This window comes from Equus quagga, chromosome 15 (genome assembly GCF_021613505.1).
Source record: "Equus quagga isolate Etosha38 chromosome 15, UCLA_HA_Equagga_1.0, whole genome shotgun sequence".
Taxonomy (NCBI): domain Eukaryota; kingdom Metazoa; phylum Chordata; class Mammalia; order Perissodactyla; family Equidae; genus Equus; species Equus quagga.
Genome location: NC_060281.1, coordinates 81,175,418 through 81,191,133, shown reverse-complemented (window position 1 = coordinate 81,191,133; position 15,716 = coordinate 81,175,418). Strand labels below are relative to the sequence as shown.

Sequence of the window (15,716 nt, the reverse complement as noted above, 5' to 3'; positions counted from 1 at the left end):
AGCAAATGGTAGTTTCACTAGAAAGCTTATTTAGGGTCACAGGGCAGCTGGGGTCTTCCCTGTCTTGAAGGCGCTCGCCTCCTAGGGGACTCAGGTCGTTCAAAGCACGTGCTACAAGCTCACTGCGGGGAGGCGGGGGCATGGCGCAGACATGGCCCCGGGAGGATGGGTGAAAGAAGCAAAAACAGGAACCTGGAAGCCAGAGGTTGACTGCGGGGGTTTTTACCAGGCACCGACCGTGGTGACATCTGAGTCACATTTTAAATAACCCGTATTTTCCACCACTTCCCTATTGGGTATGTATGGAAGCACTTAGGTAACGGGGTTTTCTGCAGCTGTCAGCGAGTAGGGGAGCCTGTCCTAGAACTCTTCCACTCCGGGCAGGGAGCTGGGGAGGAAGTAGCCCAGGGTTTAAGACTCGGGCGGCTCTCGCCCGGCGCCCAAGGTCAGCGGCGCCTCTGGGATTGGCGGGTCCGGGAGGCGGGACCCGGTCTGGGAGATGGCGGGGTCCTGATCCCGGACTAGGGACTGGAGGCGGGGCCACGTCAGGGGCCGGGACCCTTGTGGGAGGCGGGGTCCGTTTGGGTTGGGGGCGGGGCCTGGGCGGGCGTGTCCATCCTGGGCACTTGCGCGATGGGTGCGTTTCGGAATGGAGGAAGCGCAACGCCAAGTTGGGGCCTGCAGGCTGCTGCACAACCCAGCCCGGGGCGCTCTAGGACGGTGCCTCCTCTCCCCGGTCACGATCCGGCTGTCCTGCTGGGCCCCGGGACCAGGGTCCGCTTCAGGGGTTAGGTGGTGCATGCTCGGCATCCCAGCAGGACCCCGGTGGGATGGGCCGGTGGGGTGGTCAACATGAGCCCTGCCGAGTGCAAGGTCTGTTTCCCTGATCGCAAAGTCAGGTAAGTAAGCCTGCAATTTTAATGACCGTTGAGTTCTCTTTAACAAACTTCTGCAGCACGACGCCCCCTCCGACGCCCCCTCCGCCTTCGGTGAAGACAAGCTGTGTGTCCTCTTAGCACCGCCCCCTCTTCCCCGCCCCCACCCAAAGAAATGCAGGCTTCAGGTTGGCGGCTGGGGAGGTGGAGCCCGCCTGGCGAACTCTAGCTGTCTCGGTGGTTGAAGCGGCGGCTGGATTGGGCAGTGATGCTGACTGGAGGAGGGCGCTCAGGAGCACAGGTGCCTCAAGGTGGACCGGTTGGCGGGGGCTCGGCTTTCCCCCTCTTCGTCCTCTTGGCCTTGATAAAGGTGATGACACGGCAGGTGTTTTTGAAGCCTAGTGGTTGGGAAGCCGGGGCGACTCTACGTGCACCTGAGCAGCCATCACCTTTAGGGTTATCTTCTGAACAGGTTCGTGTAGGCATTTCTGTGCCGAGCGCTTCTTAGCCCAACCTGCTTGATTTCATTTCTTTTCTTGTCATTTGATTGATTGCATTTTAAACAATTACCAAAATGATGCTATGTTTGTTGTTGAAAATTCAGAAAATTATAGATAAACAAAAAGGAGGAACAAAAATCAGCCTTAACCGCCCCCCCCCCCACACACACACAATGTGATCTTTATTAACGCTTGCTGTATATCCTTGCAGCCTTTTTTTTTGGTGCAGATATGTCTTAACTTATAAACTTGAGTCATACACAGCGTATTGTGTTATAACTTGCTTTTTCAGTGGATGTGACGTTTTCTACCACTGGACTCAGCAGACTGTGGCCCGCGGCCTGTTTTTGTATGGCCTGTAAACAAAAAATGGTTTTGAACTTTTAAATGGTTGAAAAAAAATTACAGAAGAATCTTGTTTGGTGGCATGTGAAAATTACATGTAGTTCACATTTCAGTGCCCACAAATAAAGCTTTATTGGAACGGTTTCGCTCGTTGTTTACGAGTTGCCTATGGCTGCTTTCTTGCTTCAAGGGCACAGTGAAGTAGTGGGACAGAGACTGTCTGGGCCATAAAACCTAAAGTATCGACTATCTGGTCCTTTATAGAAAACATTGCCAACCTTTGATCTACAGCATCCTTTTTACTGGGTCCGTAGTGTTCCTTTAAACAGATGCACCTTAAAATGTATGAGCAATCCCCTATAAATAGTGGGTATTTGGGCTATTTTTCCTTTTTTGCTATTATAACCAGCACGGTGAGGTGTTGTAGCAGTCTCTGCCTCCATCCTTTGCTCCTTTCTCAGGGTATATTTACCCGGTCCATAAACATTCCCTGTGCATTTCCTATGTGTAAGGCCTGTGTCTGGGAGGCGGAAAGGACACAAAGATGTTTGGGAATCGTGACCTTGGTCTCTAGGAGCCTGACCCAGTTGGGGAGCCAGATGTTTTCTCGGTAATTCAAATTCAAGGCTCCCGAGTGCAGTACTGGTACCCGCTCCCGTTCCTGGCGGCTTTGTGTGCCCGGCTGTGTTTGCAACACCGCCTTGTGGCACTAAGTGGGTGTCGTCATCCCCATTGTAAGAACTGAGGCTCTTGTTGCTGGTGCCAGCATCACCAGGTTCACCCTCGGGCTGTTGCCGAAACGGCTCCCTAGGCCGCAGGTTCACAACCTGCTCAAATAGACTCCTTCAGAAAGGAGAGGCCTTTCCTAATGCTGGACTAGTAGGAGACTAAAGGACTTGGCTGGTAACTAGTTACTGTGGCTTGTGAGCATGCCAGGGAGTGAGGACTCATGGAGCCAGATGGCCTCAGCTGTGGTTTAGTTTCTCTGGTGGGTGGTTCAGAGAGGGCAAGACAGATGTCCCACACGTGCGGCCAGCCCTCCAGGATGGGGGCTTGCCTTCCAGTTCTCGGGTCCTTGCACAGAGGAGACCAGCAGAGTCTTCAAGGGGCCCTTCTTGGGGCGCTCAGGGCGTGTCTGAGTTAAGGGCTTGCTGAGGGGCGGGCTCCTGGGTTTGGATCCGGGTCTTTCTCATGTACTGTCTTTCCCGGAGCACAGAGCTCAAGTTTCTTCCACATTTCCAGCCCTAATCTAACTCCTCTGGCAGAAGCACTCAAGTTCTGGAGTGCCCAAAGCAGGCCACGTGGTTGACAAAGGGCACGTTTTGTTCTGATCTATAAAGCTGTTTACCTGGAAAGTTTAACATATAACTCTTGAATCACATTTAATTGTACATTTTAATCCCAAATAATACCTTTCACAAACCATTTTATTCCAAAAGAATAAACTTGCAAGAAATTGGAATTGTCCCAGCAAGTGCAGGCCGTGTGGTCACCATTTTTATAATAAGATGAAGATGCTTTCTTGGGTCATTGATGGTGCCTCTCTTAGCTTAGAGTTGCTAAAAAGATGGAGTTAGCACAACTCTGCCACTGAGCTCTGTGACCTGGAGCACATGGCATCATCCCTTTGAACCTCAGTTTACTCCTCTGTCAATGGGGCTGATCCTAATAGGCCTTGCCAGGGTTCTTGAGACTGTTCACTGCTAGACCCCAGCACTGGGGAGGTGCTGGCCTCGAGTGCCATCCCAGGTCAGCACAAACGTTTGCACAATTGATAATAGTGACGACAGAGCTCTCTTATGAAAGAGGACCTCCGAGGTGAGAGGCATTTGGGATCCTGTCCTGACACCTGCAGCATGTCCTAAGGAGCCAGAATGAATAGGAAGGCAAGGTGCCACATGCTGACTAGAGTCCTTCCGAGTGGGAACAGGGCCAGAGTGCAGGGAACGGAGAAATGAATGTGGGTCGGAGTGGTTGGAGAAGGGCTTCTTGGAGACTTGAGTTGAATGGAATGAAGAAAAGTTGGGGAGAGGGAGGCAGAAGAATCTGGTCCTCAGGGAGCCCCACAATCCCCATTATGAGTGACGTCACTGCCATGGGACATCTACTCAGAACAGAGGCCTATGTCAAATGTTGCCTTGTCACAATGTTGGTAGTTGATCTGTTCAATTTCCCACATTCTGCACATTAGAATTTCCGGGGGGCGCTTTTGGAAAATGTAGATGCCGGGGCACACCCCGTCCAATCCCGCACGCCCTGGGGATGCTGATTAATTTCTCTGGGTGGGGCCCGGGCATCAATATTTTGTAAAGCTCCTCATGTGATGGAGTGTACTGTTGGGGCTGAAGACTGCTGCCTCACTCAGAGTTCCAAACTGTTTTTGTAAAGGGCCAGATAGTAAATGTTTTTGGCTTTGTGGCCATATGGTGTCTGCCACAGCTACTCAGAACTGCTGTTTACTGCACCAGCAGCTAGAGATGATGTGTAATCGAATGGACCTGACTGTATTCCAGTCACGCTTTATTCGCAGACACTGAAATTTGAATGTCATATAATTTTCACGTGTCACAAAATATGAGTCTTTTGAATTTTTTCAACCATTTAAAAACGTGAAAACCATAATTAGTTTGTGGGAGGTAGGAAAACAGGTGGTAGACTGGATTTGGCTCTTAGGCCCTAGTTTGCTGACCCCTGGCGTAGCCTAAGTGGCCATCCTAGGAGGCACTGACGGAGTGAGTGGCCTGAGAGGTTCCCAAGGGTCCATTTAGCTGGGAGCCTACAGATGAGTTCAGAGGGAGCAGCCTTTACTGGGCTGTACAATGTTCTTTCTTGCTTGGTGATAATATTAAGGCCTCACTTCCATCAGGTTAGCAGCTCTCAGCGATTACCATCCCCATTTTACAAAAGAAAAGAAAGGCTAAGGGACTTAAGGGTGGTTAAAGCCAGGGTCCTAGGCCCGTGGTCTCACACTGGGGCTCTTTTAGCGGCTGCCCTGCTGAGAGGCACCTGAGCTATAGCTCTTCCTGCAGGCCAGGCCCAGAGCTGAACCCTGGGCTCATGGTCCGCGAGGCAGATACTGTTAATATTATTAATATTTTCATCCTATGAGGGAACCGAGACACAGAGTACTCAAGCAACTTTCCCAAGATTGCACAGGTCATAAGTCATGGATTATGGATTCCAAGCATGGGAGGATGGCTCTAGTCTAGCAGGGCTTCCCAGCTGTGGCACAGCTCACGTTGGGGCTGTGTCATTCTTTGTGGTAGGGGCTGTCCTGTGCATTGCAGGATGCAACGTGGCATCCCTGGCCTGTACCCATGAGATGCCAGCAGGACACCACAAGTTGTGACAACCAAGATGCCTGCAGACATGGCCATCTGTCCCCAGGGGAGCCAGACTGCCCCCAGTTGAGAACCCTGCCTTACACATATTGCCTCTCAAATGGAAATGCTTGGTTTTTGGGTTTTTGGGGTTTTTTTGGTGAGGAAGATTGGCCCTGAGCTAACATCTGTGCCAGTCTGCCTCTATTTTGTATGTGGGACACCACCACAGCATGGCTTGTTGAGCAGTGTGTAGGTCTGTGCCCAGGATCCGAACCTGTGAACCCTGGGCCACTGAAGCAGAACATGTGGACTTAACCACTATGCCACCGGCCTAGCCCCTAAGTGCCTGTTTTTTAAAGTGCAGACAATAGAGGTACTTCCATTTATGGCGGGTATCTGTCTGCCTCAAAATTAAATTCTAGGGGTCAGATAGAGTCAGATTGGAAACCCAGCTCTGCCACTTGCCAACTGCGTGACTTGAGGTCAGTGGGCCTCTCTGAGCCTCAGTTTCCTCATCGTGAGCAGGAGATGATGGGCTCGCCTGCACAGGGCTGTGGGATTCAGTGGGAAGCCCCCTGTGCCCCGTCCGCAGTGACACTTGAGAATGTTTATTCCCTCCCTCCCAGTGCACTTCTGCCTGGGCTTGTGCCTGACGAACTGACGGTGTTTGGTGTTTCGCTGCCAGCTCTGTCGAGTAAGTAGGTTGCACCTGAAGCCATCTCGAAAGCCACCATGGAATATTTCAGCCTCCGCACTTGCCTTGGAGCAAATGCAGGCTGAAGGTCAGCCCTGCAGAGCGATTTTTGGTTGGCCTCCAATTTGTCAAAAGCAAATAAAAATAGCCACCAGTCTGGAGACTGGGCCTGAAACAAGGCCACTCCGGCAGCATTCTGTGTTCACCCACCAATTTGTTGTGATGGGTTTATGACCTGCCTGATGGAGGGTTCTGTCAACAGTTTTGAAATAAAAATGGTGACCGTGAATGGTTTCTCCCAGCCCATAACATGGTGTTTTTCTAGTGGTTGCATTTTTCGCATTGCACCTTAGGTCAAACTGCTAGAGTCTTAATGTTTGTGTGCATGGAAATGGGATGTCTCAGACTTCCTGAGGCCAACGGATCAAGCCACCAGTCAGGGAAGGCTGTGGACAGAAAGGGAGGGTGGACGGATGGGAGCAGGCCCTGCGCAGAGGGCCCTGGCTGATGCCTTTCCTGGTGAGGTTGGCAGATCAGCAGCCCCTCATTCTCTTGGCATAGTGGCACTGAAATAATAATAGATAATTTCCTGTGTGCCGGGCGCCATCTTTTACTTTGAATGTGTTAACTAATTTAATCCTCACAACCCGAGGAGGTCCGTGTTCTTCTCGTCATTTTATAGGTGAGGAAACTGAGTGCCTTACTCAGGGGGTACCGGAATGGCCACGGCTTGCAGCATCTCTGTTACAGAATTAACAGCCCTTTTTCTTATTGAAAATAATATGTCATTGCAGAAAATTTACCAAATATAGGCAAAGAGGAGAAAACAGAAACCAGCCGTAATTCGACTCCTCTGAGATAACTGCTGTTAACATTTTGGGGTCTGTTTCCCTAGGTGAGGGGCCTGCAAATTAGGGCCCTTAGGCCGAATCGGCCTGATTTTGTAAAGAAATAAAATTCTTAAAAACAAACAGAAGGGGTTGGCTTGAGTTAAGTTTACATGTTTGGCTTCAGCGGCCTGGGGTTCGCCAGTTCGGATCCTGGGTGTGGACCTACGCACCGCATATCAAGCCATGGTGTGGCAGACATCCCACATAGAAAGAAGAGGAATATAGGCACAGATGTTAGCTCAGGGCCAGTCTTCCTCAGCAAAAAGGGGAGGATTGGGGCTGGCCCTGTGGCTGAATGGTTAAGTTTGTGCACTTTGCTTCAGTGGCCCAGGGTTTCACCGGTTCAGATCCTGGGCGCAGACATGGCACTGCTCATCAAGCCACGCTGAGGCGGTGTCCCACATGCCACAACTAGAAGGACCCACAACTAAAATATGCAACTATGTACTGGGGGGCTTTGGGGAGAAAAAGCAGAAAAAAAAAAAGAAGATTGGCAACAGTTGTTAGCTCAGGTGCCAATCTTAAAAAAAAAAAAAAAAGAGGAGGAGGATTGGTGACAGATGTTAGCTCAGGACTAATCTTCCTCAGAAAACAAACAAACAAACAAAACCCAGAACAACTTGCTGGTTAATAGAATGTAATTATGGTAAAAGCCCTGTTCACATTTGCAAGATGGTTTCCACCTTCCCGAGTCCCCTTCTAAGGCCTGTTTTGTTTCAGCAGTTCCATCCTAGGAGGTTTTAGAAGAAAAGCTGTTTGCAACTCCTGGGAGGCAGCGAGGCCATGTCAAGGGCCAGAAATAGTTTGTTTACTTGTCTGTTCATTTGGGCACCGTGCGTGAGGCCAGTTGAACAGAGAAAGTCTCAGCTGAAAATATGTATCCTATTGTGGCCTATGCACACGATGGGCGCCTGTCACTCGTCCCTCTCTGTCTTCCCCTGGCCTGGAAGCCCGTGTCTTCATTTCTGATAAGCAGAGCCTTTGGGGACCCACACCGTGAAGCGGGGGCAGACTGGAGGTCCGCAGGCTTTTCCCATGGGAAGCTGTAGTGGACACACAGACTTTCTACAGCAGAAAACTCCCAGACCTGAAAGAGCCCCATGCCTGCTGACCTGCTGGCTGACCCCCTTGCCTGCCTGGGCCTCGGGTTGCCCATCTGTAAAATGGAATTTCTCTTCCCCGACTGCCCATTTGCTTCCAGCTTTGCTATTTCCTGCTCAGACAATAGATGATGGCATGTTGGTGGTGTTCCTCATGATCCATCAGTTCTTCAGCAAACTTTTGGTCCGCTGAACCCACTTGGCCCCCGGCCTCCCGAGATGCCTGATGACGCAGTTGCTGGACACACCTCTGGGGCATTAACCTCTAACCTGGTTCCCTGCAGGCGGCTCTCCACCTGAATTCCCCGTTGCCGGCTTAAGAGCGTGGACTGGATGTGCGTGCCTGATTTGACTCCTGTCTAAATCCCACGAAACACATTTTTTTTTAAAGCAATAGAAGCCCGTCAACTCTGGGAGCACAGGAGGGTAGATTGGCAGCAACGTTCTGGAAGCTGGGAAGCTGTTGGACGAGTGGTGACTGGCTTAGCAGAACCAAGAGGGCTGAGTCGTAGAGCAGCAGGGAGGCAAGCTGAGAACCTACCGGATGTGCAGCCCAGAAGGTGCAGGGACCGGCAGCATCAGGTGCCTCTGCAACTGGCGGGTGAAGGGGCAGTGAACAGGGGTACCAAAATAAGAGGATTGGGTAAAGACGCCCGGATCCCCTCCCCTGCTCTGTGTGGCTGGCAGCTGCCCACTTCCGCTCAGCGTGGTTCTGGATATGAACCGCCATCCAGCAGAAGGCAGGCGTTTGTCCGTTTGTCCTCTGGAGGGAAAAGCAGAGAGTCTGGGTACTGGGGACCAACAGGCACAGTGTAGGTGTGGGACCCATATCCCTAACAGGTGGTGTTCAGCTGTGTGGATGCTGAATCCTGGAACCTGCCCCCCAGAGCAGTCCCAGTTGTTACTCCTCCATGTCTCTCCCCCCAGGTGCCCGGCCAACCTTTATCCTCCAGGCAGAAGACCTGGAGACTTCTCCCAGGGAAATTGGACCAGCGAGGGAGGAAGACTCTAAAGATACTTGGGATTCCCCAACACACAACCCTGCCAGATCACCTTGCATTGAGCTCGGGGCTCACTGGCCTTACGACATGCCCGGTACTTCTCATCAGGCCTTTAGTTCACGCTCTTGGGCACGAGGGAGTGACCGAGGCTTACCAAACATTTAGGTACAGTTTATGATATGGAAAGCAGGCCCCAAACAAAGGGATACAGGAAACTTGGAAGAAACAGAAGCCCTGCCAGGAGCAGAGAACTTGGAAAAGCTCTCCTGAATACCCTCATCTGGCTCAGGGAGGATGATGGAGAGGAATGGGATGCATAAAAAGGAACATCTGCAGAGCACAAGCAAGCTTTTGGATGTTAAAGACACGATAGCAGAAGTGAAAAACTCCACTAAACAGAAGAGAAGGCCGCGGGAAACCCCCAGAAAGCAGAAGAAAAGAGAGAGAAAATAGGAGAGGGAAATGTCCATGAACTAGTGGGCCCGTCCCAGAATTTCAACATCCAGACAATAGGACTTCTGATAAGAATAGAGGAAAAGGAGACAGGGACGTCATCAAGGAAACATTTGAAGACAGAGTCTTGGACATAATTTTCCAGATTGAAGGAGGCTGATGGATTCCCAGCCTCACTGATGGAAGCAGACACCTGTCTGAGCACATCCCTATGAAACTGTAGAATATGGAGGACAAAGAGAGGGTCCTGTAAGCTTTTGATGTGAAAAAAACAGGTCACCCACGAAAGGTCAAGGATCAGAACAGCTCTGGTTCTAGCATCTGTGGAAGCCACAAAACAATGCAATGAGGCTTCCAAAATTCTGAAGGAGAAGGTTTTCCCTTCTAGAATTCCATCCACGGCCAAACAATAGCGTCAAATGTGAGGGCAGAAGAAAGACAGTTTTAGAACATGCAAGGCTGCAAAACGTTTACTCCCCTGAACACCTTTTCTTAGAAAGCTGCCGAAGGATGTCTTCCACTGAAACAAGATAGTAAACCAAAGAAGAGCAACACATAGGAGATGAGAAATAGAGATCCAGCCTAGAATCAAAGGGAATCTCCAAGGTGACAGTGATATGGGAGCCCCGTGCAGCAAGGAGCAGTACAGGCATGTTGAGGGCATCATCATCATGGGCCCTGCCATTGTACCGTCTTTTCGCTGGGATGAAACTACTGGAAGAGATGCCCCAGCCAAACAAGGGAGTCTACCGAGAAAGAGGGAGCCATGTGATCCCCCAAATTAGGGATCAAACCCCAAGGAAGGGCACAGGGAATCGTAAGGATGGCAGCAAAGGGAAGGCCCAGAATAATGGTTGTATGGGGGTCTAGAGAACAGCCAGCCCAGGTGAAAGGAGAGTAGAGACCTCCAGGAGGCAGTCACCGTGGAACATAAGGGAAGCGATCCGTTATCTTACATGGCTTGGGATGCTCTTAGGAGTGGGTTAAATTAACAACAGTTTCAAGGAAAACCAAGTAAATGAAAAAGTCACTAACTCCAGGGGGAAAAATAAAAAGAAAGGAAGGAAAATCTGGTATACCACAGTGCTCGTCTGTGAATAACGATCCCAGACTCATAAAACACCGAATACTGAATCTATCAGATTACCGTGTGCCTCTGTTGAGAGGCTGGGGGAAGCCGGCTGATGGGCTGGCGGAGAAAGGGCGCTAATTCCTCGTCTCTCAAGATGAGGTCATTGATGGTGTCTCAGATGGATGACTCACAGGATCTGTCCTCTGGTGTGGGGTTCTGGAAGAGGGGTGGAGCAAGGAACCTCTGTTTTGTTGTTATACATTCTTTTGGTTTGTTTGCAGTTTTAAAAAAAATTTTGGTGTATATATACAGAAAAGTGCATGAAAGATATCAATACTGTTCAACAAGTGTAAGTTATTAGGGTGTGTGGGCTTTCTCCCTGATGATAAACTTCTCCCCCTGTTAGAAGCTTTTTAGTATTATTTCAGTTCCTAAATCAGGGGCATATAAAGTAAAAATTAATTTAAGGTGAAAAATCTAAACGTGCAGGGGCTGGCCCGGTGGCATAGTGGTTAAGTTCGCGTGCACCGCTTCTGCGGCCCGGGGTCTGTGGGTTCAGATCCCAGGTGCAGACTGCTCATGAAGTCTTGCTGTGGTGGCATCCAACATAAAGTAGAGGAAGATTGTCACAGATGTTAGCTCAGTGACAATCTTCCTCGAGCAAAAAGAGGAAGGTTGGCAACAGATGTTAGCTCAGGGCCAATCTTCCTCCCCCTGGAAAAAAAAAAAAAAATCTAAACGTGCAACTTGGGGCAGGTCAGAGGATCACTCCTGCATCATTCTTGCTCCAGCTTCTTGAGTGTCCTCGTGAAATGCTTAGTGGCCCTGGAGAGGGACTGCAGAGCAGAAGGGGTCTTGATGGGCTTTGGCTTCTCTGTTAATGTTGATTTCGTCCCTGGGCATCCCCGGCTTCCTCGCTCATTTGGGTCTGTCCTGTGCCCTCTGCAGGGCCAGCATGTCCGGACTCTACCTGGTGAAGAGGGGCCGAGAACACCGGAAGCTGGACCTGCACAGAGACTTTACTGTGGCTTCCCCGGCTGAGTTTGTCACACGCTTTGGGGGGGATCGGGTCATTGAGAAGGTACGGATGGGGTCCTTGCATTCTGGGTGGGGCTGGGTGGGGACAAGGTGGAACTGCTCCTCCCAGCTGGGGGTGGGAGAACCGGCTTCAGGCCCACCCTTCCATGAGCACCTGCTAAGTGCTGGGTGCTGGACTTGGTGAGCTTTTCACCCCCACAATGGCCTGAAGCAGCACGGCCGCGACCCCCATTTCACAGAGGACGAGACTGAGGGCTCTGCGCAGGGTCGAGAGGCTCCCGCAAAGGACCCTGAGGTGCCTTGGTGCAAGGGGCTCTTCCTAGGTTATTGGGAGGGAAGCATAAGACACAGCCCTGCGCTCCTGAGGTTTACAGCTCCTTAGAGGAGAGAAGGGTCCTGGTGGTCTAGTGATTAAGATTCGGCGCTCTCACCACCAAGACCCAGATTTGTTTCCCAGTCAGGGAACCACACCACTCGTATGTCGGCTGTCATACTGCGGCGGCTGCGTGTTGCGATGCTGAAAGCTATGCCACTGATATTTCAGCTACCAGCAGGTCACCCATGGTGGACAGGTTTCAGTGGGGCTTCCAGACGAGACAGATTAGGAAGAAGGACCTGCCCACCCACTTCTGAAAAAATAGGCCATGGAAACCCTCTGAATAGAGCAGAGCATTGTCTGATAGAGCACCAGAAGGTGAGGAGATAGCACAGAAAGACCGGGTAGGGTTCCACTCTGCTGTCTACAGGGGCCCTGGGAGTCAGAATCCACTTGACCCAGTAACAACAAAGAGCAGAGGAGACCCGTGTACTAGAATGGCAGGAAAGAAAGGAAACAGCTAAAATTTGCCATTTATGCAGGCTTTTCACATCATTTCCCATTCTATCTGGCCAAGTCCCTGGCCACAGACTGGTTATTGCCATCGTATTCGCGGAGAAGCTAGGATTCAGAGATTTGGCCTTGGTTATCCAAAGCCAGTAGCTAGTGAGTGCTGGAGCCAGGATTTGAACCCAGGTCAGTTTGACTGGAAGGCCTTGTTCTTTTTCATTTTACTCCAAGGTGGTGGTGGTAATGGTAATAATAATAATGATAATGATAATAACAGTAACAGCAGTGGCAGCTGCCATTTATCGAGGGCCTGCTCTGGGCCAGGCATCCAGGTAACTGTGTTTACATCATCATATCTCATTTAATCCTCCCTCCAGCCCTGTCAGTGGGTATTATTTTACAGAGGAAACTGAGGCTTAGAGAGGCGAGGTGGCTTGTCCAGGTCTTAGAGCTGGTCAGCGGCAGAGCTGGGATGTGCTCCCCGGCCATGGGACTCCGGAGCCCAGGCCCTCGCCCCAGCGTCATAAGTGCAGTATTGAGCGCTGGAGTCATACGGGCTCCCACACCTGACTGCCGCCAGACTTGCTGGCTGAAAATATGATTCCTCCACCTTATTTCAGACCCTGGGAGTTAGAATCTCCTGGGTGGGGATCCAGAAGCTGCATTTTTGCCGCACTCATCTAGGGACTGTGTTGCAGCCGGCCCAAGCGGTGGCCGGGGTTCGGCCCTCGGGAGCCGACAGGCTGGGGTGGCTGCCCAAGGCCTCAGCCCGGAGCCGCCCTCTGACTTTAGAGCCGACTATAGCTTGCCCTCTCCTGGACTTCTTGTGGGAAAGCCACAGCTATGGAGGCTGGAACAGCCAGCCTGCTGCAGCTGCCTTCTCCCCGGGCACTCCCAGAGTGTGCTAGAACCAATGGGGCCATTCGTAGTCCTTCCTTCATGACCAGCCCTTGCTTTGGGAATCAGACTGAGAAAGCCAAAGCCCAGCCATTTCGTCATCACTCCTCGGGGGGCATTGTTGAAAGGGGAGAGAATGCTGAACCTGAGTAAGAAGTCTAGGGTCCATCTGTTGTGGCCGCTCACAGGACGTGACATCTGGGCTCAGTTTCCCCTCCTGTAAAATAGAGGCGATCACATCCCAAATCTCTAATGAGACTTGTCCTCCAGGGCTGTCATAAAGATTAGTCAGCAATGGAAGGGCCTTAAAATTATGGACTTGCTATGTAAGTTGAAACTTTGAAGCCATATACCTTGTTTTTTTTTAACTAGAAAACTAGAGCTTGGTTTTAGCTCTTAGAGACTAAGCTGGGAGTTGGCCAGTCTGAGCTCCTCACGTGGCATGAAGCTCAGAGAGGGAAGGGATCCATCTGTTGCCACACAGCAAGTTCATGACACCAATGAGAACTGAAAACAGGACCCCTGTTGTTGCTCTCTGTTGTTGAGGATAGCCAGTATCACCGCCTTTCCTCATTATCAAATCTGGGACTTTTAACCTTGAGGATGCAGAGGGAGCCACAGTTCACAGCACAGGTCTGCCACTTACTAGCTGTGCAACCTTGGGCAAGTGCCCTAACTCCTGAGTTTTAATGTCTTTAATCCCAAATAGGGTTAATAATACAATCTCTTTCAAAGTGCTGTTGTGAGGATGAAATGAAATAATGCACGTAAAATACATCGTGCTAAGGTCAGTACATCCTAAACACTCAAAAAATGTTAAAGGCAATCATAATGGTATAAAAGGAAGGAATCAAAAGTCATTCATCCATCCATCCATCCACTTATTCATCCGTCCATCCATCCAGTCATGCATCCATCTATCTTAACCATCCTTCCGTCCATCTACTTATTCATCCGTCCATCCATCCATGCGTCATTCCATTTGACCATCCATCCAATCATTCATTCATGCAGCCTGCGGTCTTTGAGCACCTGCTCTGTGTTGTAGAAATACAAAGTGACGTGCTCCAGGTACAGCGGGGGGCTCTGCCGTGGTGAGATGGACCCTGGCTTAGCGCGCAGCCTCCAGTGCAGGTCCATGTGCAGCTCCCACCCTTCCTCGTTTTCCCTGTCCAGGTGCTCATCGCCAACAATGGCATCGCCGCCGTGAAGTGCATGCGTTCCATCCGCAGGTGGGCCTACGAGATGTTCCGAAATGAGAGAGCCATCCGGTTTGTAGTCATGGTGACCCCAGAGGACCTGAAGGCCAACGCAGGTACCTGGGTCTTGACTTCCTCCCTCTGCCACACCTGGTCCTCACCTCCCCTCACCTCCTCCACTCCACCTGGGCAAGTCCATCCTGGACCTCAGATGGAGTCCCAGGGTACCTCTCATGAGCCCGTATTTATTTGCCCTTTTTTCTCTATTTAATTAAAATGTCTGCTGATAACAAGAGCTACCCATGTGCCTTATAAAAATGCAAATGATTAACATGCAAAGTGGAAATCTGATCTTTGAGAAATTTGGTGTGTCTTCTTCCAGATTTTTGTTTGTTGCAGGTGTATGTACTGTATTTCAATCATTGGCTCATTTTTCTCTTCATTGCCTATGTCTCTCAGCATAGATGAGTCTGTAAATAACTACTGGGCAATAGTTTCTCCCTGCTTTTTTCCCTGAGTGTTCTTATCAGATCTTTCTCCACACAGCAGCCAAACTGATCTTTTAAAAACAGGCCCCGGGGCTGGCCCGGTGGAGCAGCGGTTAAGTGCACACATTCCACTTCTCGGCGGCCTGGGGTTTGCCAGTTCAGATCCCAGCTGCAGACGTGGCACCGCTTGGCATGCCATGCTGTGGTAGGCATCCCACATGTAAAGTGGAGGAAGATGGGCACTGATGTTAGCTCAGGGCCAGGCTTCCTCAGCAAAAAAAAGAGGAGGACTGGCAGTAGTTAGCTCAGGGCTAATCTTCCTCAAATAAATAAATAAATAAATAAAAACAGGCCCCATCAGCCCCCTCCTTAAATGCTTCAGAGGCTGCCGTGCTGTCTCTCGCAGCGGCTTCCCTAGCCCCCTGGGCCCTCCCTGAGTGCAGGCCCTGGGCTCTGCTCTGCACAGACACAGCCTCCTTCTTACTCCCAACAGTGAAGAGAGGTTTGATTGGTAGGTCCATTTTACAGATGAGACAGTCGAGCCTCAGGGACATAAATCACTTGCCCAGGGTCACACAAACCAGCATGCGATCCAGGCGGGATGGGAGCCTGGTCTGAGGCCCGAGCCTCATCCTGTGGGGTCTTCCATCCTGCTCAGACTGAAACTCCAGATCCTCGCTCGGGCCAGTTGAGGCCCCACGTGACTCGGCCCCTGCCCGCCTCCTGGCCTCAGCTCCTGCCTCTCATCCTCCATCCCCAGATCCCAGTCACACTGGCCTCGTCGGCTCCAGGGCAGACCATGCTCTTTCCTGTCACAGAGCCTTGGAGGTGCTGGGCCTTCTGCCGAGAGGGCTTTTCCCCGAAGCTCTTTGCAGAGCAGGCCTCCACCCCTCCCTCTGGCTCCCTCAGGGAGCCCTGGCGCTGACCACGGTCTGTAGTTATTGGGTTTCTTTTCTTGTTTATCTTCTCCAACATTAGAGTCAAACTTGATGAGGAGAAGGAGCTTGTCTGACTT

General features: G+C 50.9%; 1 protein-coding gene across 7 annotated transcripts in view; it reads left to right on the top strand.

Moving 5' to 3' along the window:
* Nucleotides 1–15,716, top strand: part of ACACB (acetyl-CoA carboxylase beta) — a 100,638-nt gene that overhangs the window by 17,086 nt on the left and 67,836 nt on the right. For 3 of the 7 annotated variants that reach the window (XM_046638707.1, XM_046638706.1, XM_046638708.1), the window contains exons 3-4: nt 11,202–11,334; nt 14,191–14,329. In XM_046638707.1, the coding sequence (XP_046494663.1) occupies nt 11,202–11,334; nt 14,191–14,329 (272 nt within the window). Of the gene's footprint in view, nt 1–634; nt 900–1,158; nt 1,348–11,201; nt 11,335–14,190; nt 14,330–15,716 lie in introns of those variants that run through there. The other 4 variants (XM_046638709.1, XM_046638712.1, XM_046638711.1 and 1 more) reach the window with 4 other exon arrangements.